At 42.0% G+C, this 24,801-nt stretch overlaps 5 protein-coding genes across 5 annotated transcripts; 1 reads left to right on the top strand and 4 right to left on the bottom strand.

The window, feature by feature from the left end:
- Window positions 1-4,201: 4,201 nt before the first annotated feature.
- Window positions 4,202-6,653, bottom strand: EAF02_003879 (uncharacterized protein; the record flags this gene model as incomplete). The annotated part of the gene is made up of 3 exons (XM_038899927.1): window positions 4,202-4,775; window positions 4,828-5,778; window positions 5,824-6,653. The coding sequence occupies 3 exons, from the start codon at window positions 6,651-6,653 to the stop codon at window positions 4,202-4,204; spliced, it is 2,355 nt and encodes a 784-aa protein (XP_038760854.1).
- A 236-nt stretch (window positions 6,654-6,889) lies between these two features.
- On the bottom strand, window positions 6,890-7,786 carry EAF02_003878 (uncharacterized protein; the record flags this gene model as incomplete). The annotated part of the gene is made up of 1 exon (XM_038899926.1): window positions 6,890-7,786. One exon carries the CDS (start codon window positions 7,784-7,786, stop codon window positions 6,890-6,892), a length of 897 nt encoding a protein of 298 aa, XP_038760853.1.
- Window positions 7,787-9,634: 1,848 nt separating this feature from the next.
- On the top strand, window positions 9,635-11,890 carry EAF02_003877 (uncharacterized protein; the record flags this gene model as incomplete). The annotated part of the gene is made up of 2 exons (XM_038899925.1): window positions 9,635-9,917; window positions 10,155-11,890. 2 exons carry the CDS (start codon window positions 9,635-9,637, stop codon window positions 11,888-11,890), a joined length of 2,019 nt encoding a protein of 672 aa, XP_038760852.1.
- Window positions 11,891-13,817: 1,927 nt separating this feature from the next.
- On the bottom strand, window positions 13,818-15,145 carry EAF02_003876 (uncharacterized protein; the record flags this gene model as incomplete). Its single annotated transcript, XM_038899924.1, has 3 exons — window positions 13,818-14,454; window positions 14,574-14,874; window positions 14,944-15,145. The coding sequence occupies 3 exons, from the start codon at window positions 15,143-15,145 to the stop codon at window positions 13,818-13,820; spliced, it is 1,140 nt and encodes a 379-aa protein (XP_038760851.1).
- Window positions 15,146-23,456: 8,311 nt separating this feature from the next.
- Window positions 23,457-24,495, bottom strand: EAF02_003875 (uncharacterized protein; the record flags this gene model as incomplete). The annotated part of the gene is made up of 3 exons (XM_038899923.1): window positions 23,457-23,848; window positions 23,942-24,372; window positions 24,464-24,495. 3 exons carry the CDS (start codon window positions 24,493-24,495, stop codon window positions 23,457-23,459), a joined length of 855 nt encoding a protein of 284 aa, XP_038760850.1.
- Window positions 24,496-24,801: the final 306 nt, after the last annotated feature.

Below are 24,801 nucleotides of genomic sequence, written 5' to 3'. Positions count from 1 at the left end.
ACTCTACTCATCCGAGTCATCTTCCAAGTGAATTATAGATTATAAATTGATTCTGCTAATAATTAATATTGTAGGAAGAAATGAAAGGAGAGGCTAATAAGAGAGGAGATATATTGGGAATTCTCAGATTGATCATCTACCATAGGTAGTAGGTAATTGTTCACAATCCAGTAGAATATCTAACTACGGAGTACCAAGGTAATCTTTACAATGTCAATACATCAGCTAAAACTACTTACTCACTAGCATCGTAAAACCGCAAACTCTAACTCAAAGGTGGTAACGCTTACTGGTTGTTATAATAAGGGCTATTCTGATAGAATCTCTTCTTTAATACTGGCTTGATACGTGAGTGAAGACTACTAGGAAGATGCTATTTACATCGTGGTTGAGTAGACGCTTCTACCGAGTATTTGGTATACATACATAGGTATCTATCGTTTAGCAATTTAGATTGTGATTACAATGAATCCGATATCTTTCTCGATACATTCTAACCCTTCACACTCCTCTCAATTGCCCGTTGCTTTTCCATGCTATTGTACCTGCACATTTAAATTAAAAGGGGAGGATGCTGAGGTGTCAATTTACCTTCCTCTAAGCTGTACCCCAAGCCAAGCTTCCTTTGACGAAGAAGAAGTGAGAAAGAAGGTCGAAGGAAGCTGCAACTTTGCAACACTCCCCGATGCAAGTCAAAAGCCACTGTCTACAATGAGCATCCGTCTACGGGTTCGTCCCACCAGAGAATATTATGAATATGCATCTCATCCCTTCAACACCCAATCAATTATATTCCTTCTGCATCTCTTGCTTCTGCAGGATCCAAACCGATACGATACGCCTTCGCATGCTCGCATAAAGGTACCTAGCACCTACAGTATTTACACTGACCTACTTGGCTTCCTTCTCAAAGCTTCTTTTCTCGTTTTCCCCCAATAGCCTAGATATCTATCTTCCGCAAGCAAGCCATCCAGCAAATTCTAAATCCCCATCTTTCCTCGTTTAAAACTCATCAATTCTCTCTCAACGGAGTACACTCCGCACCACATCTACACTGTATACTCCGTCCATAACTTGCCTCCAAACCATACCTCGTGAAGAGTCAAGGATCAGGGTCATGCACCCGCTCACATCCCCTCCCACCACGTTATTTCGAGGTTCTTGTGGTTCCATTTGGGATCAGACTGTGGGGTCAATGACTAGCCATTCGAGCCAGTGAAAGACTTGGAGGGAAAATCTGGAGTCCAAAATTTCTCATTGGCTGCATCTTGAGCGTAGACTTGCACCAAGAAAGTTTTATGTATGAGAAGATGTGTGTGCACTCGGGAAAAAAACCAATGTTACTCAATGGTTTGGAAGCCGGGGTTTCATTTAGATGGGGGGTTATATTTATACATTTGGGTATGTTGAAGTTTCGAATAATGGTGAGAATCAGCGATACAATTGAGAAGGTATTCACAATTCTCCAAGACACACTTGCGTACTCATTCAATGAAACATTGAATTATTCCTAGCAAGCAAGTATCCGCAATGACGAAGCCTCCCATGCAAGAACGGAGCTCGACAAAAACAACATCCAATCGCCTTTACCCCATCTAATTCTCCACGGCCCGGATATTACAGTGGCATATGATCAAGAATTAGGATTGGGATAGAAACGACGATAATCCAACTGTTGGAGGACTTTCTCGAGCTGATTTTGATGCAGTACAATTTGATTTCTTACTTGTCGCATTCTTTGACTACCTACTTTTTATATTGCACATTCAAAGTATGGAATAGACGATCATCTTTCTCTGCTCGGCAAAAGGTTCCTTCAATAGAAATTCGGGAAACTCGCTAGAAGATTTCTAGAAAAGTGTTATGCAGCGACTATCAGCTATCAAACGGTTCCCTACCGCTGCATATCAAATCGACCATCACATTCATCATACATATCTATCTAACTCCATACATCCAAGATCAGCAACGTCAAGTCAAATTTCGAAAACATTTCATCATTCATTCCGACATTGTTATTCTTCCGTCTTGAAAACAATCCGACTATCAACAAGTTCTAAAGTCGGACACTACCCGCTTCCCCATTAACAACCCCCTAGTTCCTCGGATATTCTACTCCTTCATGTATTGCATTCCATCTTCTCACCGATTTTGTTCAACAAATCACACGAGTACATACAGAGTATGACTCGAAGTACTTATCCACAATTCTCCTCGCACCACTCACTACATTGCACAACCAAATACTCTTCAAGAAACCACAATTGCTTGGCACAAAACACCATCATACAACACCCACTCACACCCCAAGAAACAAGCATGAAAAACACCCAACAAAGCAGCTCGATTCAATCATTATTCACTCACCCTCGCTCACTCACTCACACATACATCAGCATCCTCGGTACCAAAAAACCCACCCCCTTCCCCCCTTCCACTCACTCATCCACCCATCCAAACCCTCCAAACCAACCACCGCAATACCACACCCATCGGCTCTCCTTCCTATTCCCACCTAGCCCCCACCACCACACATGCACCCACCTCAAAATTCACACTTCCACCCATCCAATTCAATATCCAATATCCATTTATCCCGCCAAAGCAGCAAGCAGTCATTCATTCGTAAACAAATAGTCTGCGATTGACAGTCCCGATACTTTGGTTCCTAGGTTGTTATACGAAGTACAACACACACACATGTAAAGTTTATGTAGGTAATTAGTAGGCAGGTAGGTATGTGAGTACTGTAGTTCTGAAGAAATGCTATCTTGCTCAATAGCCGATAGATAGTGGATATATGATGGTTATCTGTTTCTGAGAATGGAAGGAAGGAATGTTGTGCACTAGGTATCTAGGTAGATAGGTAGGAGGTACTCATTTACTTTTCTAATTAAATTGTATTCTGTATTGAGTCACAAATACACCATCGAAATCGAAATCGAAATCGAATCCCCAGAAAAATATATTATGAAATAGTGAGGTGGGTAGGTAATGTTTATATGTATATATTAATGTATATCTATCTACCTACTATCTACCAATATCCCCGATCTTTTATCCTCGTACATCTAGGTAGGTACATACAACTTCATACCCATATATCTATCTATCGAGGTATTTTGTAATCAGCTCAGCTCTATAAGATCACAACAGGTTTTTAAATAATACTAGACATTTATATACAATATCCTTCCTAACCATATTCGAAATCTTCATCCCCTACAAGCAGCTGCAATAATCGAACAATAAAATGGGGTTATCTAAATTAACCATTTTCTTCTCGACTCGAGTTTCAGAGGACGAATTGATATTTTAACCAGTGTATAATACACACATACCTACAACCCCTCTTTTTGCGTTCACAATCTACGCTATTACAAGATAATAATATCAACCAACGTTTTAATATTAACGTTATCTGACTACCCACTACTGCTAGTGAAGTCTTGCATACATACATACGAGGCATGAATGACATCATCTATTTCACATTCAGTACCTGGTCCGATCCCCCTCCCCCCGTCTCAATTCTCCAAAAACATCGCTTAAGCCTCCCTTTCCATCATTTCCATCCATTCACCTATCGTATTATCATGTTTCTCTCTCCGCCTCCCCATTTTATATCCCCCATCCTGTACACACAAACCACTCTCTCCCATTTTGTTTTCCATCCCAAACCCGCTTCTTCATCCACCCTCTTCACCTCCGCCCCTATAGTAAAGACAAGTGCATGAACCAACGAAAAAGAGCAAAAGGCTCGCATTAAAACCACTAATCCCCATCCAATGCACCGCCATCCCGCTCTGTGAGAAAATCTGGAAAGATCCTCGGAAAAGCAAAAAAAAAAGTCGGCCCCCGACTAAACGCCATGCCACCCAGCTTCATCAATAAAGTTTTCTTTTTACAGCTTGCGTTGCCCTCCGCGCTCCAACTTCTCCGCTTCTTATCCGCCTCCGCCCCCAAATTATAAAAGGAAAGAGGGGAGGTCTAACGCCATGCAAAGTGAATGTCGCTTCCAGCTTGCCACCACCCCTCATATAATGTTGTATTGTAACAAGATGAAAAAGAAATATGAAAAAGGCATATTCGTATCTTCCCATAACGTAATTATCTCTCATTCGAGTTCGTGCGCCTATGCATGCATGCTTGAAAACCATTTATATCATTGCCCCATCTCATTTGTCCTAAGCAAAATTTACTAATCGATTTCTACCACTTCTCTCTTAGCCGCCCTAGGGTTCATGGCTTGACCGGAAGATTTTCTCTTCAACATGTTCTGATTCATATTTAGATTCATGTTCATATTAGGAGTTGGCATCCGTTGTTGTCCTTGGCTACTTCCTTGACTTTGTGGATGATTCTGAGAGTTTGCTGGCGTGGGCAATTGTAATTGTCTTTGCTGCTGGGGGTGCGAAGGTAGTTGTCCTTGTGGCCCTACAGCTTGTAATTGCATATTCGTTTGCGATTGTTGCGATGGTTGAACTGCAAGGTCTTCTGGAGAGAGATCTCGCATCACTGCATCAATCTTTTCGAGACAGGTTTCAATGCCACGATTACGGCCAACTGCGCTAGTACGCATGCCCTTCCAGTCATTATCTCCTCGGGAGTCCCACACTGACTTCAAACGGAGATCAATTTCATCATCCGGAACTGCGTCCCCTCTTACGCCCTTATCAGTCTTTTCTGTACGACGGACAAGCCACCATGGTTTTTGCTTGCGATGGCACATTTTGATTTCAAATGAGACTGTTCGTTGAGGCATATCAGGAGCGCTTGGCTTGAAAACATAACGTAGTCTGAACCACTCAAAGCCCCCTGACGAACACGAATACTTCGCCTTTGTCATGAAGAGGGCCCCAGGCATTTTCTATTGTTTCAAAAGCCCGCAAAGAATATAGAGTTTGTGGAAGAAGAGTCGCAACAGCATCGAATCCACTCTTTGCAATATTCAAGACTTTGTCCAAAGAATCCAAAACACGTATGTGAGGGTTACCCATCTCCAACGTAAGTTTCATTTTGCCTTCAACTAATCCTAAGCTGACCAATGCTTTATAGGAAAGAGGCGTTGTCTTGTCTGCGCTAGTGACCAATTCTGTTTGAGCTACTGGTGGCATCCCATACGAAAATGCAATTTCTTGTAGTGAAATCCTATCGCATTTAATAACATTTTCATGCTTACGAAGCACAGCAGTACAAGAGATAAGACGTTCAATCTGGAATAACCGCTCTGTCAGGGCGGGAATTATCGACTCGCCAACTTGAGACCGCAATCTAAAAGCAATCTCTCCTGTTTTAGGTTGAAAGGCAATATCTTTATCTATCTTTTCGTTCAAGACCGCAAGAGCTGGAATAGGTACTGCCATGCGTACAACCGTGACCAGTACTGTCTTCTGCTCAGGCTTAGGGACAATAGCCTGCGAATCATCAATCGGTGACTGAGATGGAAGATTTGAAATTGGCTCCAGCCCCTGAAAATTAAGCTTGAGGAAATCTGTAGCCCACGTTTTATGCGCTGTTGGTTTTGCCCTGGCTTGGAATAGTCCAGGAATATGTATCCAAATTGAAGGAAGTTTGACGGGTGAAGGTAGACCAGACTGTCGGACAGTATGACGAATGCGCCTATCATGCAGAGCTTTGAGATTAGTATATTGTGATATGAGACCTCCTGCAAAAATGTGTAGCGTAGACATAAATACGTAAGAGGGCGTTGGTGAGACGGCTTTAATGGGTATGTGGATAGAGGTTAAGACTTTGACGCCCGTCGATTGTTTGGATCTATCCTGATTAGTATGAAAATTATAGGCCCTTGAAGATACATACATTTGAAACAACCACCAACTTTCTCCACTCATACCCAGCGTAACAGCAACAAGCCAATCCTCTTGCCATCCAGGTCTCCTAAACCAGGTGATTTGCTTTGTGTCTTTCGGAATTTTGCGTTTCAGGTCTTCTCTAGATATCCCGGGATTTTCAGCCCTTCTCCATCCAACACTAGTGCCAAGGATAGTGAGCTCTTCCGAAATGGCTAAACATCGAAGATTCTCGATGTTGAAATGCGCGTCCATTGCAGGATCGCGATCCAGGCTGTTGAGCTTATTCTGTGACGAGGTAATTATTCGAGAGGCTGGACTGAAGATGAAAATTCCCGTGACCGGTTCTATAGTGATTGATACATGCTGTCTCTCCGTCAATTGCACACCGAGTACAGACTCCTTTGGCTCAGTCTTAGATGTGTGTAGTGACAAGGATGCCTCGCGATTCGCAAAGATAGGTTCGGCGGCCAATTTGCTGTGTGTTGAACCAAAGATGTGATTGACGTGCATTGCAATAACAGTCTTCAAGAGTTGTTCAGCCGAGATGTTGACCGTGTCGAATGGAATGTCCACATCTTTGACTTCTTTTGAATCTCGAAACCATCTTATAGAGAGTCGGCTTGTCGTTTTAGGATCATGGTACCCATCCTTCCTCCGTCCACTGTGAACTCCCAGAATAATCCAACTTCGTGGTCCATTTTTCTTGTATCTATCCAACCAATATTGGATGCATAAGGCGCGATGAAGTGGCTCAACTTTAACCCCATCAACCCAAGTACTTCTAGAAAGTTCAATTGCTTGTCTCCTAAATTCGCTGATCTTATGAGTTAACACCATTTCATGTAGATAACTATAAACAGCCAGACAAGCCCATCTTTTTCTAGTGCTGCATTGACTTTACTCTCTATGTGATATTGATGCGGGGTGGGTAATTCGCTAAGAGAGGGGGAAAATAAAAATCGAAAGTCAATGAACCAGAACTGCAACTCCTGGTTCTCATCTGCAACTGTCAAGTCGATTTCAAACTCCCGGCTACTTTGAAGGTCACGCGACAGACATTTATCGTATAGTTCTTAAATTGTAAGGGGATGTTGTCGTACTCGTGTAGATTCAAACGGATGGATAGTAAAGTATTGAGTTTTTCCAGGGATTTGAGTATCTCTTTGGGACTCATTGGAGGCGGCGCAATGTATCCAGCTAGTAAATGTTAGGAATAATCCCAAAACCTGAGCAAAGAGACTTACGTCTGGCATCCAATTGGCTTTCCCAGTTGACAAAACTTCTACTGCAGTTTTTAAATCGGGCCTAGGTGAATCAACGTCGCATAGCTTCCTTTTGACTTCACTCATATGGTGTAGGATATACTGGTATAATCCTCGTTTCTGGCATAAATGGATGTTCAAGTCGATGATTTTGCTCACTTCTTCGGCGTTTCGACTCCAATTTAGTAGAACCAGTTGCTTGACCCAACGACTATGTTGAGTTTGGGCAAAATTGAGCAAGCTTACCTTCTTGTTCACATTATCGTTGGAGGTATCATCTTCTTTGGTGATATGGGGCGAGCTCGTATTGATCGCTGACTGGGGTATTGGCATATTCGCCAACTTCATGATCTCCTGCCTCAAGTCGTTATGCGTAGATTGTGCTAATCGATTCAGCAGTTCTGTTAGAGGTAAGAAGTTCGATGTGATATGTTCGACTTCAGGTGGAAGGTCGTGTATACGATCGAGAATGTCCTTTGGAATTGGTTCCCCTCCGGAGTTCTGTTGGTGCGCTGGGCCATCCGTAGAGTTGCCATTTATCCCATTACGAACCGCTGGACTGATCGGCGTCATACTCTGTTGAGGCTCGGATCGTGCCTGACTTTTATCTCGTCCCTTCTCGGAAGCCTTTGCTTCACCATTGGAACCATTGAACTGTCGATCTCTGTCGTGGTTGGTATGCGACCCGTTCCTACTCGCACTATCCATGATGACGCCGGGCATATTATCTCGCCCTTGCTGACCTACCAGACCTCCTCCTCCTTGCGGTACGCCCACAGCAGCCCCCTCTTCGACCTTTATACGATTTATCGACTCTATCTTGGCTGTCGACACAGAATTTGAATATTCGGGACTTTGGAGAGGGGCCGTAGGAGCAAAGTCGCATGCGCTACCTCGGGGAATCTAGGAACATGTGCGCAATAAGCCTTACGAGCTCTTCCTAGCCGTCGAAGCTCGAATTCAGTATCTTAGATGTGGTGACAATTATCGATAGCTCTTTGTAGGGTTGGAAACGCACAGCGCGACCTTGCATGAAAGGATGGCTGGGTCTCTTTTATGGGTACGACTCGAGTTTTGTTGGAATCTTAGTAATTTGGAAGGGTCGAATGGATGATATCTTGATATGCGATTGATTTTGAAGAAGGATTTTGAGGAGGATTATTTGTGGTTGAATAAGAAGTCTTTAATTTTCTTTAAAATCAATCGTCCCCTTCAATCCACTGTATGAAATCAAAGAAACAATCAAACAATCCGGCTGGCTTGCCTGGAATTGCGGACGGGATCGACTAGACCAAGTTGGGCACTCGTGAATTAAACTGGAAAGCCGATATCAATGTCCATGTGATCATCGATTAGGTACTGCTCTGATCGGTAGATTACCGGTGTTCTGGGTGAGAGGGAAGGGAAAGAGCAATGATTGTCGAGAGGAGGGAGGGAAGAAAGAAAAGCTTTGAGGGAAGGGGAGGGAAGGGCAGAGAGAGCGAGAAAAGATAAACGATAAGAAACCCCTTGGAAGCTGGAGGTGGAAGTCTTTCTGGTGCAGTGGGTGTGGTGTCAAGAGAGAGTACTGGGTACCGTACCTGGTCGTAATTACGGATGTGCTGCTTTGCTTCTCTTCGGTTTGCTGTTGCTGTTGCTGTGCTGGTTACTTTTACTCCATATAAATATATAAATATATACAAATCCAAAGAATTGTTCGTTGTCTTGAACCCTTCTTACCCTTCTTGTCTTGTTTGCATGTCACAGATGACAACAGCTATTCATGATGAATGAGAAGACAATCTTTAAGATACGGTTGTGTATTCAACTGGTCAAGCAAATATGGTAGGTACCTAGGTAGGTATCCAAGAGGTCTTCAGATAGATGGGTGGGCAGCCGTCATTCCTCATTCTTATACTCTCATATTCTCATACTCTCATACTCTCTCTCATACTCTCCATTTTCCTTCCATCCTCCTCTCTTCTTCCTCTTCCTCTTCCTCTTCCTCTCCCTCTTCTCTCCCTCTCCCACTTACAACTTTACACCTCTCTTTCCTTTCTTTGTCCTCCCCTCCCTCTTCTCCTTCGCCGCTCCATTCATATGAGCTCACTTGATTCAAAAGATGTTGAAAAGTGGTGCTCTGCTCAAATGCCGAATGCCCCTGTTTTATTTCCACCCAGGTTAAAGCGTCTATCTCGTCACTTGTGCTGGTCTCGAGAAGATGTGCGGTACGGGTATCATCTTATTATGAATAGCTAACCTTTTCCTTTATTTTACCTTCACCTCCATTTTCATTAATGCATCATATATGTATGTATGTAAGTAGGTAAGAAGATTCTTGGGATAAAAATCTTTCTTCTGTTCTTCTCATTCTTTTTCTCTCTCTCTCTCTTATTCATACATTACATTATTTGCTAACTTTTATTTATTTCATCATTTCCAGTACCTAGTTTTCCTTTAAACAAAGGAAGATGTTCAAAATCATCTCAAACATTTCAGATATTAGTCCGGTTAGCATGATGTTCTAAACGCCTATCGCTATTAACTGGTCCCCCAAATTACCTTATCCAGCGCGCAATGGTCCCTCGCATCAGCGAACCCCAGCTTCGCCCCGAACCAGAACGCGCTCCTTCAAATAGTACAAAAATATCCTACAGATCTTATTCTTCATCTTTTGAAGCAGATGACGAGAGATCGAGTTCCGCTGATCACGATAGTATGGGCCCCGATATTGGTTCTGCACATAGAGATGTTCCTGCCCAGTATGCGGGTGAGGATACACGATTGACGAGTCGGAAAGAGTTGTCGGGATGGTACGCCTACGGATTTGCTGCAGAGGTTTTCGTCATTTGTGGTATTGGTACGTCTGAGGTATTTTTCTTTGATCTTGCACCTGGGTTATTGAAGCAAAATGGTCAAGTTGTTTGCAATTCGATGAGACCTATCCATCGAGGTTAAGGGGGCAGCATTGTCAGCCTTGCCTTTTGAACTTATCAATGACGGCATTGTACCTTCAAATATTCGAATTTCATTACAAAAGTTTAGGTTTTAAGCTTATTATAAAACGTACTTCCCCAGGCTAACAGATATGTTTCAGGATCCTTCATCCCGATTACTTTGGAACAATTGGCAAGAGAGAATGGAGTCCTACTTTCAGATCCAACACAACCATGCGGTTCGAGCTCTACACATCTACCACCTGGTTTACATCCAGGAAATGCAAAAGATTCACAATGTGTGATTTATCTTGGCGGACTACAGATAAATACTGCTAGTTTTGCTATGTACAGCTTCTCTCTCAGTGTTCTCTTCCAAGCGATATTGGTAGTTTCGATTAGCTGTGCTGCAGATCATGGGAATTATCGTAAACGACTGCTGTTATTGTTTGCATTCGCCGGATCTATAACGACTATGTTGTTTCTAACAGTTGTCCCGAAAGTTTACTTGTTAGGGGCTCTCTGGGCAATTATATCAAATACCTGCTTTGGGGCAAGTTTTGTGCTGTTAAATTCATTCCTCCCCCTACTTGTTCGACATCATCCGAAAACTCAATATGGCACGCCGGACTTTTCACCAGAGTTGCATCCTAGTTTTGTCGATGAATATCCTCCAGAACACTCCCTGAGTGAGGCTGAGCCTGAGGTATATGATGAAAGAAGTGCACTCCTATCACACAATAGGGCCCCTTCGGAAGCTCCTGACGTAACGGAACCTTTATCGCCATCTACGAATTCCACTTCGATTGAGCTTCAATTGTCTACCCAAATTTCTTCGACTGGTATAGGAATCGGCTATAGTGCCGGTCTCTTTCTCCAATGCGTATCCATTATCATTATATGGTTGCTCAAAGGTACAACCTTCTCCCTACGACTCGTATTATTTTTCATAGGATTATGGTGGTTCCTGTTCACGATTCCTGCCGCGTTATGGCTTCGACCTAGACCAGGACCACCATTACCACCCACGGGTAATGGGAATTCAAAGGGTTCAAGAAGTTGGTGGGCTTATACTATCTACGCTTGGTCATCTCTCTTCCGCACCGTAAAACTCGCTCGACGATTAAAAGATATAACCCTTTTCTTGGCAGCGTGGTTCCTCCTCTCCGATGCCATTGCAACTGTTTCAGGAACAGCAGTTCTCTATGCCAAAACCCAACTTCGCATGGCACCCGAAGCACTTGGTCTCATTAACGTCATCGCGACTACAGCAGGCGTCCTAGGTGCATTCTCATGGGCGGCTATTTCCCGCGCTCTCAAACTGAAACCCCATCAAACGATCCTCGCATGTATATGCATATTCGAGTTGATCCCCTTGTACGGCCTCTTGGGGTTTCTCCCCATTGTCAAACGATGGAACGTCATCGGTCTCCAACAACCTTGGGAAATGTATCCTCTCGGATTCATTTACGGTTTTGTCCTCGGTGGCTTAAGTAGTTATTGTCGCTCCCTCTTTGGTGAGCTCATTCCCCCGGGATCCGAAGCAGCATTCTATGCTCTATACGCTATTACAGATAAAGGATCTAGTGTGTTTGGTCCTGCAATTGTTGGAGCAATTGTCGATGGAACGGGGGAAATTAGACCAGCCTTTTGGTTTTTGGCGGTTCTAGTTGGATTGCCCGCTCCATTGATCTATTTTGTTAACGTAGAAAGGGGCAAAGAAGAAGGTGCAAGGCTGGCGGAAATTATTGAGGGCTTTAGAATTAAGGATGCCGAGATTACGAGTGGAGAGCGTAGTTCATCAGAGAGTATCGGTGAAGATGAGAGAGGAAGGGACAATAGAGAAATTAGTCCTTATGATGATGAGAGAGAAGGAAGACGGAGAAATGATACATGACGTGATTTTAGCGATGGCTTAGCGATTCAAGTTTGAGTTTTTGGGTAGCTGGAGAAATTTCTAGGTATATTGCGAGGGATTTTAAGGGTGATATGCGTGTCGTTAACACCATCTTTCGTACTTGTAGGTTGTTGGATGGGATGCGTAATTTTAAATTTGGATTTGGGTTTGGATTTGGATTAAGAAGATGGAGATGGAAGATGAAGATATGGCATGATACAAGTGGCGTTTTAAACAGAATGAATAAATGAATGAATGAATGAATGAATGAATGAATGAATGAGAATTTGACTAGGAATTTGATTGGACTGGTAGTGATTTATAGTCGAGTGCCTGACCATTTTGAGGGGAAATGAAATGAAACGATGATGCATTTTAATGAGTTTAGTTTGATACTGTGCATATGCACGGTGAGATGAAGTCGTAGGTATTCGAGAGCTTGAAGACGCATAGGTATTAAAACGAAAGAATAAGAGTGCAGAGTGTGGATTCAAGTGGAACTTCAAGGAGCGAGGAACTAGAAGGGGGAGGAGAAGGGATAAGTAAACCCTTGAATGACTGACGGATACCATAAATAGAGAAAGGAAGTCGTATACCAAGGAGACAGCCGACGCCGCGTTGGCAATTTGTATGTTTTTCTAATTGCGTGTATTTATTTCTCTTATGATGTTTCTTAATGCTCGAAGAGGATGTATGCAGGTAGGAGGTATGTCATGCATATCTCTCCTTGTCTTTTCTCTCCTCGTCTCTTCCTATCTCATCCAATCCTCTTGTTCTTCTCCACAATATATCCATCCGATTTACTTTTTCGTCTATTAAGATAAACCCTACACTTCCAATTAATACACAGTCTCCTTATATTCTCCTTTCATTCCCATCGTCCATCTTCGGATGCTTTTGCGCCCGTGGACTTTATTGGGGCTATGATATTTGATACTTTAACCCAACGTTACAAAACGAGAGAGAGATAGAGATGGAGATAAGATAAAGATAGCAGACAGGATGTAGGCAGACAGACAATCAGTCAAAAAGGAAATGTGCAAGAAATCAGTGAATGAATTTGCGTATTCACTTCCTTTGGACTTCCTGCATTACATCAGCGCGAATCGAATCGGAAAACGTGAGTGAATGAATTGTGATGAATTGTGATGTACTGTGTATGATGTGTTCGGTCATGCGAAGAGACGAGTATCAGAAGAGAAGCGAAGGGGAAGAAATAAGTAGGCCGGGGAAAAACAAACAAATTCATGCAAAGAGTAGATAGGATACCTCCTTCATATTCTTCATATTCGCTAAGAAGGGTTTTGATAGTCGAATGCACAAGATTCTGTGCTAAAAGAGCTGTCTGTAAAATATTTTGGTATACATATACACGAATGAATAATAAGTACGTACAGATACAGGTGATCTTTCTCCTCTGTCCTACTTTCTAGAATTGAATAGATTTGAAAAAAATCAAGTAAATGAATCGAGATGAAAGAAAAAATGAAATGAATCAAAGTAAAGCTAAGAAGAAAGACAACGCAAGGAAAATGCAAAGATGGTATCAATGTCGAATAACCTTTTTCCATTCGCCATCAAATGAAGGCAAAGGGAGACAACAAGGCAGGCGGGCGCAGGAAACAAGAGAGCAGGAATACATAGAACAATGGGTATGAAGTAATCTGTTAACTTTGACTTTTCGTGGGTATGTTTTCGCATGCGTCCGTTGCTCGTTTATCGTTACTTCGTTTCAAGGATTTGGGTGATAGAGGAGTGCTGTTTAAGTAGCAGAGGTGTTCCGGGATAGGGTTCGTATTTGACAATGATGTGGGTGTTGTATGTCTAACCCTTTTTCTTTCCCCTATCTTATTTTCCTGTGAAAAACGGAACAGGAAGGATGAAAAGATGGAAAAATGAGGGTGAGGAGAAGGAGAAGGTAGAGTGTCTATTTTGCAACAGGCCACCAGCCTATTCGGATATAACTATCGATCATACCCTGCAACAATTCCTTTGTAATTTTTGGGTGTTCATACTTGAACCCGACTACCTTCTCAATTCTGCTCCCGTCCATGCTCAAATCGGTATCCTTCAACAATTCCTTCTCCATGAATGGTGTAAGAGGGCCTGGTCGTGTGATGCCCGCTTCCTCGAGAAGATCAGCCCAGGGACCAAGGACCTCTTCGTTGATATCATCCACAACACTATCCAAATTCATCTTTGCGAAAGTGCTAACGAGTTGTCCTTGGAACCCAGTTTTGATGCCAAAGATCTGACCAATGAGTTCGGCCATGGTTTTTTGAGATGTTTCCCCCTTGTCCACAACATTAAAAGTAGGAATATTGCCCATAGATTTGACGTCCCAGTTTGGCTTCTCAGAGACGGCATACCATTCTGCGACCGCCCAAAGCGCTCTGCAAGTATCATTTATGTTTACTGTATTCACGCGCAAATCCTTCGTCCACAGAAATTTCATTTCTTCGTCAAGATGTTGATAGATGCGTGCCATTGTGAGGGCAGTAGAAACGAATTGAGAAGCATAGTCGCCGTATACGTGTGCCAAACGAACAATAATGAGGTTTAATCTAAATGAAGATGGTTGGTTAGTTATGAAAGGAAGCAAGGAGAACATAAGGCCTCTCTGGGCACCCCTCATGTGTCCCTTTCAGCCATGCAAAGTCGCAGATAAGAAATTTAAACTTACCCCTCAATCTTAGCCAGTGCCTCTTCGGCCTGTAGTTTAAAAGTCGCGATCTTACTCCAAGGCTTCAATTTGTCCCCTTCTTTACTTGGTGTCGAATCTGATTTATATACCATTCCTGTACTCAGTTCTACGAAAGCTTTGACACCCCTCTTCGCAGCTTCTTTTCCAACCGCAATACTCAGCGCCAGCGAGCGAACCTTGTAGACCTCATCTTCTTGTGAATATCTTGTCTCTCCTCCACAGTTGAAGACGTAATCCCATTGTTTCCCATTCGCGCGATCGAAGATTCTCGGTAGCGATTCTAGAGAGGACGTGAAATGTTAGACCAATGGACAGACGGGATAGAAGGATTACAGAAGTATGAACATACGCTCTTTACTGGCATCCGCTTGCATGAATTTATCATTCGAACAAGCATCCGCAAACTCTGGTGCCAGCCATGCTAGCTGCGGTAGCACTTTATCCACAATCCGAACTTCAGATGCTAGATTGTTTTTATGAATGTGTAATGCGAGGAATCGTCCTATGTATCCGAGACCTCCGATGATGAGAACCGCTGGCTTCTCCGCCATGTTTGTGTATATCTCGCCTGGTGTTGGTGTTTGACTTTTGACGGTTTTCGGGAGAAGATCTTGGGACAACGAAAAAAGGTTTGTTGCGCAGAAAGGATGAGGTGTGGATTTGTGGATGAAGGTTTGAAGATATTATTGAAGAACGAGGTATTATGGTCTTCTTGTGGTCTGTGGTTATCCTTCAGAAGTATTTAATATGGAGATGTGATAGAATGATGGACACCAAGAGGATGGATTTCCCGTGTTCTTAAATTAAAGAAATATCAAAGTTTGTCTGTAGATGGAGCATTCCAAGAAGATTTCAAGAAATATAATTCATTTAGAAAGTCGGTATGCGGTAGGGCTTTGGGTAAGGTCAATCTAATCTGTATGTGTGCGGCGAGGGGGGGGGGAGTGGAGGGAATCTTTCCCTTGTCTCATTTTGATGGTGTGTGTGGTCTAGGTGGTCCTCGTTTTGTGTACGGAGTATATACCATATCCTACGTGTGTATGTGCAGAAAACTGGAGATGAGAATTAGATACTACCTACGTACATAGTACGAAGAGATGCATTCTTTTTCTTTACACGTTAGGGACAAGTATCTTTATCAAAAGTAGGTCCTCGTTAATAGTAGGTATACGGAGTAGTATACCCATCTAGTCGTGAGGTCAACATCTGAGGTCCCTTGGACCCTTTTTTTTGCCTTTTTGGTGAAGAAATACGCGGGTGTCTAATTACAATATGTCTATGATAGGGGGTTGCTCTACTCTCTCAACTTCTCTCATCACTCTCATTCCTCTCACTCCTCTCATTTCTTCCATATCCTCCCTTTTGCTTCTCCGTCTCTTCCTAGATAGCTATCTAGACACCTTGATATTACCTATGCATACTTTAGATCAATAACATAGTAGTGAATAAAGGAATAAGGTAATAAAATTCTAGGGCACCTTGGATTATGAACCACAATACACGAAGCCGGAGTATTTCTATCTCATTTTCTGAAGGATCGTCAGCTACGAAATGGATATGTATGCGGGCAGAGCGGCAGAGCAGAAACCAAGTGAAAATCTACGAATCAGGAAGGAGGAATTCATGAGTAGTGTAAAACCGTACATACTACCTAGTCATATAATCTAAGACAACATGTACGCCACAAGAAAAGGAATTTATAGAAAATAGATGAATCAAGTATTGCGATCTGAAGATATACACGACATATTGAGATGCAGAACAGATTACCACAGATATGGCAAGTTTAAGAGCGTTCTTTTGGAGCTGGGGAAGGGAGTCTATCCCTTCTTGTCAACGATCAAGTGGCATATATTGATCGATTTGCATCGGTAGTAGAATATAAGGTAAAACCAATGTGATAGTACTATCATACTATGTGGGTAGTATGTACTTACTATGAGATGCGAGAAGCCTTGATCTCGGAAGTTCATGAAACGTATATGGAAGTCAGTATGTAAGTATATGTGTGTGTGTGTGTGTTTCGATGCAATGGCTAAAGGATGGGTAGTCCCGCAATTGGGATTTAACTTGGGCACTCTAATACACCCTGTGTCTCCAAGGTCTCCTTCTGCAGGAGCTACTCGATGTGATGTGATGAAATGATGAATTTTTTTGAATGATGGGATGGAATGGATCATAGATGGAAGAGATGGCGAATAACCGAACGTTTACGTGCTTGCATGTTAGAAGATGGAGATGGAGTTAGATACGAGTACTCTGTACAGGAACATACCTCTATGATCTTCCTTATTTATGGAACATGTCAAAATTATTAAAAGCTTAAAGGTGGATTTCTTCAAAGATTAATTGGCTACAACTGGATGATCCTCATTTGTATCCCCGTATATGTACTTTATATCAGGCAAGAGTGTTCTCGGAAGATGGCTTGAGGATGGTTAGAAAAGAGTCAAAAGGACTGAACTCATTTTGATTGCTATATCTTGATACTTCAGGGTTTCTTCATTCACAACGCGCCACGCATTGCGTATCATATGTTTCTGGTTCAGCTAGGTAGTTTGATGTTTCTGAATCTTGGAATCTTTGATGCTCTGCTCTACTCTACTTGACTCTACTGACTCTACTTGACTCTACTTGACTCTTATTAGTTCACACATGCAAGTAGACTGCAATTAGACGATGTGATTACATATCTGTATACACTGCACTGTACAACGTTCTAGGATCTCAGCCCGACATGCCTCCAGAGTTCCATTGCAGGTTCTTCTAGAAGATTTAGACGATTGGAAGATTAGAGGATTTCCTATTAGAGATCATGTAGGTTAATGGGGTCCCGAAATTCCTGTCTAATCTTCCTTGTTAGTGAGCACACTATACGGGTTTCAGAGTAGTTCAACTGTTTTACCCTTTCCAGCCCTTGTTCTTGTTCTTGTGCCTGTCAATTTCAATTTTTAGTTGCCGCTTCCTGCGGATGTTACCACTTTTAGTCTACCAAACTATTAAGACCCTGCTTGACCGACCCCTACTCTTTACTCTTTACTGCACCCAAAAATCACTCCATTGATTTGATTTCAACCACCTGACTGATTAGATGGGTGGATCTCATTAGGAACAGTTGTCTTCCGAAAATATCATCAATTTGTTTGTTGCCACTTTTAAAATGGTAAAACACGATGGCAAGATGCTTGGAGAGTGATGCATCGAGAGGAAAGAAGATCGAGGGCGAACGTACCAATCTCCCCTCGACCGTCTCGATACAGTTATGGTTACATTGAGCTGCCGAGTAAAAAGATAAAAACAGCAATAACAAGATTTGATCATGTCGAACCAACTTCGGTACTTTGCCAGTTTTCCTATGATCTATCCTTGCATCCTCTAGGCTCTGATTCCTACAGTCAGACCTGGCTATAAGGGCCTAAAAATTTCGAGGCCTAAATGTCTGTATATAGAGGTTTCCTGTATATACAATTTCAGCCTTGGCATTTAGCTTCATTTTATACCTTCAGTCTTTTCATTTTTATTAAATATATTATATGAATTTATGAATTTATTATGTGATAGGTTAAAGCTTGGGCTATTACCATCAATTTTTATAAGGACATTAGGAAAATTAAGATCATATACCTTTATATAAAGGAATGCCTGTTCAAGTCAATTTTATTATACAAATTTTAGGGAAATCTAAAAAATATGCTTGTATAAAGAGGATGCCCGTATATCACGTGCCCGTATAGCCAGGTCTGACTGTACCCTCCAGTTCCGATGAATAGCCTACAGTATGGGTAGAAGGGTTTTCGCTTTAATCTCCTATGCCTAGTAGGTCAGCGGTGGCCAGGGTTCGAGTACAGATAGGGGGGCCGAGGGGGGCATCCTCCGCGGCAAACATCATGGTGAAAGCCAAATCCGTACACAATCTAATTAGCACAGGCCTCATTCCCCCATACAATATGGCCACCTATCACGCACGCACAGGCAATGAGGTCCCAATTGTGAGATTCGATAGATCGAGAGGGGCAGTTCCTATAGTACTTTTCTTGTTCAGATCCAAGATTCAAGGTGGGCAATACAATAGAGTTCATATCCGCAATGCCGAACGCAACTCCGGGGTACTTGGCAAAGCGATCAGAAAAAAACACTTCAAGCGCCGACAATAACCTTTTTGTTATTCAAGCACCGCATCGAGCCTCTATAACTTGACAAGATTCATAAGGCAAGAGGTTCAGATATTGTTATCATGTTCATTGGATATAGTTCCACCCGGTGGCCGGGCTCATGCAGGAACAATCGAGAAGAGAAAAGTTCTCGAAACTCATTCACCTGCATACATACAAGTAGTATGCAAGTCATCTTCAGTTCATTTAAACCACCTGGCACCTTCCTCAACCTTCCATCTCCTGCATAGAAATATCTGAAACGGAAATTGCAAAGGGGTTCGTCATCTCATCTCTCGTTGTGTTTGATTATTCCGACCACCTGCATACCACTGTTCCATCAAATCAAATGCGAATTTCTTCTTACAATAACTTTTTTGAGTGCAACTACTTTTGCTCAGCGTCACATGCATATTAAAGTCGCGGCGCCTAAGTACCGACTTTTCTAGAAGGATTCGAGAATTTCCGAAAGAATATTTTGAATGCAGAAGATATGCACGGTAAATGAGGGCATGAACTGGGATGATTTCCTTCTTTGGAATACAAACACCAACACCTCATTTACGATGAGATTATATTTGAGACTCATGCATGAACAAATTTGCAACACGAGGTTTGATGTCGTTTTTGGGGCGGTGGTGACATTTGGAATTCCAAATCGTAGCACAAGCAGGGTTTCCCAATAGTTCGGATTGCAGTCCGGCAATGAAAAGCTTTAGGATTCGGCATCCAATCGGAACATTCGAATGTCTTGATGTGTTGATTCCATTTCGAATGTTGAATTGCGTTTTGCGTTTAAATACTGAAAGCTTCCATCTAGTCTGCCAACCCGGACTAACGGATACCTTGACCACAAGTAGTGTGAATGTTGACTAGACCCCCGAGTCTCATAGGGTATCATTGGCATCTTTTGATTTTTAATTGCTTCCACATTTGTCCTTGCATGAAGATAGGGGAAGAATCGTCGATTGAAATTCTTTCGCGAGCTATTTCTTTAATAGCATAGATTGAAAACGACATAGGCACTCTGCGGATGAAGAATCCGGACCTCAGTATCATTGTGCTTGACTTCAGAGAACAAGTTTGTTCGCTGTAACGTCAAAGAGTTGCCTAATCAAATATGTTGCTATTCCGTCCCTTCCGTCTCATTCTAAACCTTGAGGTAAAGCCCTCTCTCCCAGCTACTTCGGTATAACCATCCCATCAATACACACATGTAGTCTCCTCGCCATGATTTTCCCCAATTCTTTAAAACTATGGTATATCTATCTTGTGTATCCCACAAACACAAATAGCCATTCTCCTCAACCTCATCCTCCCCCAATACCACGGCCCCGTATTCCCCAGCAGATACATATTATACGTGTATCCCATATTCGAATACAATGGATAAGAATACGCACTTGCAAATCCATACCCATCATATGATTACCAATATGGAGAATGAGTATTCCCATCCGGACATGAAGCTCCTGATGAAAAAATAATGAGAGGGGTAATATCTTGCTTGGGGCTGAAATTGGCATTGAGTTTGAGCCTGAGCGTGAACTTCCGATCGTGTACAATATCTTAAATCACATCTCTGCGGATCCATTATGTGAGCCCGTGAAATCTGAGCAACTTGTGCTACCTGCCTGGTCCACAGGGTATCCAATATTCCGACTTGCCGTCCAACAACATAAGGGTTTGAATGTCTGAAAGCCATTACAAGTTTGAAAATAGTTCAATAATTCAACATCTCAGATGATTTGAATGTTCTAATTGGTTTGGGGAATTAATAACTTTTTGTTGGACTGCAGTCCGGGCTGTTGGACACCCTGCTTGTGCCCTGCGCAGTATGTACCGGTAGATATACAATAAGAGCCCAGATATCCATATTCATATACACTAGTGTTGGAAGTAAATCTACCTGTACTAATAAAATGCATACGGATATACTAAATCCAGATTTGAGATACCGATTCGATTGCGGTTATCTCGGAGGGTAGGATTTGGAGGATATAGAATTTGTTTGGACGCATGGGCTATGCGTTGGTAGGGAGGAAGGGGTAAGGATGGCGAGGGAGGAGGGTAAAGAGATGAGTAAGAGGATGGGAGGAAATTTTTGCTGAGAGGTGCGTGTAAGAGGTGCGTGTGTATGGAGGAGGTATTTGCTTAGATTTGATGTGATATGTATGATGTGATCTGGTTGCTTGAGAAGCCCTGTGTATATCTTTTTGAATCTGGGGTTTAAAAAAAGTAGATACCTAAGTACTTCTGGATATTCTGTATCGTATTTTGTATGGTGAATATCATGAAACGACTCGAAGCCAGAAACTTGAAGGCATTTGATTTCAGTGTGACTGACGTTGAACTACGAATGTGAGGCTAAATTAACTTCCATACCGGCTATCCCTCCCCCCTCTCTTGATGTTGATTCAGTGTCGGCTATAGATCGTCTCTGAATGTACCAGTTTGACTGGTGTATTGTAAAACCATACCTAGGTATGATATAGAAGGCGTTAAATAGTGAAAACAAATATTCACTTTTAATTTTCGACCATTATTCATAGATCATGCTCAAAGTTGACATATTCACCAACAGATGATATGACCTTCAATAGAACGAAAAAATTAGGACGTCGAAAATATGCACTCTTTCCAATATGCGAAATCAAATAAGACAATTAATATCGCGAATTCAAAATTTAATGAGTATTCATTTTTGGCAAAAATCAAGTCAATGTAGGTAGGTATCATAACATAATATCCTCAAAGTATTATTCTAATTAATAAGTGTAGGTATTGGATTTTCCGTACTCATAGAGATAACCGGATCAGCCTCGAATACAATTTAACCGATGTACAGAGCTGTATCTCCACGACATCAATTCTGTCATTCAAACTAATTTTGCACATTCACTGACTACTTACATACTGCTCTAAAATAAACTACGACTTTAGAGAGAATCTAATAAGTGAGAGTCTAAAGGTCTCCTTGATCCTGTCAATAGACACGTCAAAAAGCTTCCATACTTTTCTTACCTACAAGACCGGGTGTTGAACTTCTAAAACCTTTTCCATTGAATAGACTCACAATATCTATTCACCAAATCCTTCCGATGATTCCATCCAAAAAGTCTGCAGCTAGAACAATACCGCTATCTCATTCCCTTCTGCTGAAACGAGATACCCAAAAGACAGCTAATCGGTAACATACTTCCTTTCTCCCCACACGGTAAATACCACCACTATGTCTAACTAATTCCATCAATTCATTTTCGAATCTTCATTGAGTCCTTAGAATCTCCAGGCTTGAAATATTCGACTCCCAGGATATATGAATATGAATAGCATACTCCCTCTCAACCTCCCTTCGCTAGAAAGGCAGAAGTGCAAACGATGATTTCCTTTCATTTTCCTCTCCAATCATTACTATTCCATATCAAAAGCATTCCATTCACAAGTCTAATCCATTCCACAACTCCACTTTAAACCCGCGATCCCGTTCCACCCACCCCCATCCTTCTCATCACCAAAAACTTCAAACTCCCACAACTTCCTCAAATCTCAACTAATTTACACATTTTCAACTGCAAAACGTTCCTCCTAGACCTCCAGACTTGCAAAAGCAGAATGAGCTTCGCAGGGATCGAACCTGCAATCTTTTGATGGAGAAGACTGTTATTTCTAACAGAAGTCGAAGTCAAACGCGTTGCCATTGCGCCAGAAGCCCGAGCCGATTTGATTGGTAGAGGCGCTTCTTTTCTGTATATATCGTGTTTGACGGGGAAAAACGGAAAGACGAAGATCAAACAGGTATAGTGGCATTTAGTGTAAGTGGAGATGCGAGGTTGAGGTGTCGGAGTGGGAGAGGACAATACTGTTTTAGCACCGGCAAGAAAATTAGCGTGCCAAAGTTTTTTGTATGTGAGGCACTTTCATGCAGTAAGAGTTTGTAACAGATTAGATTGTATAGTTGTATCCTAATGAATGGTGTTATATGTTAAATTCGGGTTGTAAAAAGATTTTGAAGTTCTTTAACATTGTGGAAGGGGATTTGGAGAGAGGGGGTTAGCAGCTCACCCCCTTCCCTTAGCGATGTAAAGAAAATAGTGAGAGAAGGTGAGAGAAGGTGAAAAGATGATTAAAATTCTGGGGTAGATTTTCAAAACTATGTATGCCAATACATACAAGAAGTTTGGAAATCGAAAAGAGAGATTTTGATATCGATGTAATGGGGATGTGTTTGGGTTGACCCTTTGAATTCACGGGATGAACGAGCTGCACACCAAACAAAGCTTATGGACAATGGATGTTCTAAATGCCTTCAATGGTCCAATTCGAACATAACAATCAAATACTTATTGTTTACATTCGGGTTAGATAGTCAAATGCATTCAATGTTTCATGTCAGTTCAATTATTCAAATATACATTCGGAAATTATTTTGACGTGATTTATTTCATTCATGGATCTCCCAGATGAATGTGTTTGTGAGAGCTCAAGTATTGTAACCAGCAGACAGAACTCGAGTAGAAATAATAGTATACAGAATAGGTGATTGAACGGAACACAATTATACGGCTTTCAATAGCAAAGAATCAAATGCTCCTGTATTTTCATATCTCATGCAAACATAACACATATCCCACTCCATTCATCTAAGCTTGCCCCATTCCAAAACGCTCTATATACCACTTATCTACCTATCTACCCCTTGTCTACCTATCTACCTCTTCATAGCATCCAACATTTCACCCCTAACCTTTCTTTCTTTAGCCCCCTCACTCAAGCTTCCCAAACTTCTCAAATCCCCAACTACATCCTTTGCCTTTCCAAAATAAACCTCTTGTAACAGATTTCTCATCTTTAACTCCATATCCTCGACAAGTCTTCCAATATTAGCTATATGTTCCGCATCATCTTGAATTGGTAAATCTGCTTCAATTTGCCGTGTCATGTTTCCGCTAAGATCCATTTCGCCGAGCTCATTGCCATTGGTAGAGAGGGAAAGAATTACGGTAGATGTGAGCTTGTAATGGGCGGTACGAGCACGGTCAACAGCTTCGAAGACGTGAATGCTGTCCCAAGAACCGGCGGAGTTGGACGATGAAGGTGCAACTATGTATATCGAATTAGCTTCCATAATAAATGACCACCTCTCAATATACCAGATATGACGACTCAAAAAGTATCAAAAGAAATTATTCTCACCTTTCTTCAATAAAACCACACCCGCAAATCCATCATCCAAGTTCCAGAAATAAACACTACTAACACCACCCTCATAATATAACTCCCTGTAAACATCAAAAGCCTCATTTGCTCTAATCTCCATTTTTCTGACCCGTTCACTAGGAACAGCACCTTCTCCAGCTCCATCATTGTTTCCCTGATCATCAATACCACCAGGTGTTGTACCACCTACAGGTGTCTCGAATTCACCACTCCATGGGGAACGATAGCTATCGCCATCACGGTTATAATCGCAGAGAAGGTAATCGCGACCAGTTTTGCGACAGCGAGAAATAGTAAGAGGTTGATCGACAGAGCTTAGGAGATCTTCTGTCAAGGAGGGAACGAGGTCAATAAGAGAGTTTAAATGGGTGGTGGTATGTTTTGGGTTGAGACGGCGGAGGAGATCCCTGTAGAGGTTGATCAGTGGTACGTTTCGTAAATGAGTTTTCATTCGCAGATTTCGAATCTTGGGCTAAGAAAAAGGAAGCAACAACTTACAGCGCGCTATCAAATTGATCGACTTCTGCCATTTTGAAAGTGGTTGTATGAAGTATGGAGCTTGCGTTGTCAATGTTGAAGATGGAGGGGTTGACGTTAGAGGTACGTTTTAGCGAAAGCAAGGGTCTGATTAACGATAACGACTATTTGATGTTCGCAGATTCTGAGGAAACTTTAGGTATATTCATTAAAAAATGGTAAGTCGGGATATTTGCAAGCAACATTTTTTATTGCATTGAGAATTTATGTATATGCTATTTTAGGCGTACATACATACAACATTGAGTCAAAAAGACCCAAGCAAGAAAAATCAGCTATATGCAACCCATCCATTCACC

Source organism: Botrytis sinoallii, assembly GCF_014898435.1.
Source record: "Botrytis sinoallii strain Bc 23 chromosome Unknown BSIN_005, whole genome shotgun sequence".
Taxonomy (NCBI): Eukaryota; Fungi; Ascomycota; class Leotiomycetes; order Helotiales; family Sclerotiniaceae; genus Botrytis; species Botrytis sinoallii.
The sequence above is the reverse complement of the archived record's forward strand: the minus strand, read 5'-3'. Positions and strand labels throughout refer to the sequence as shown.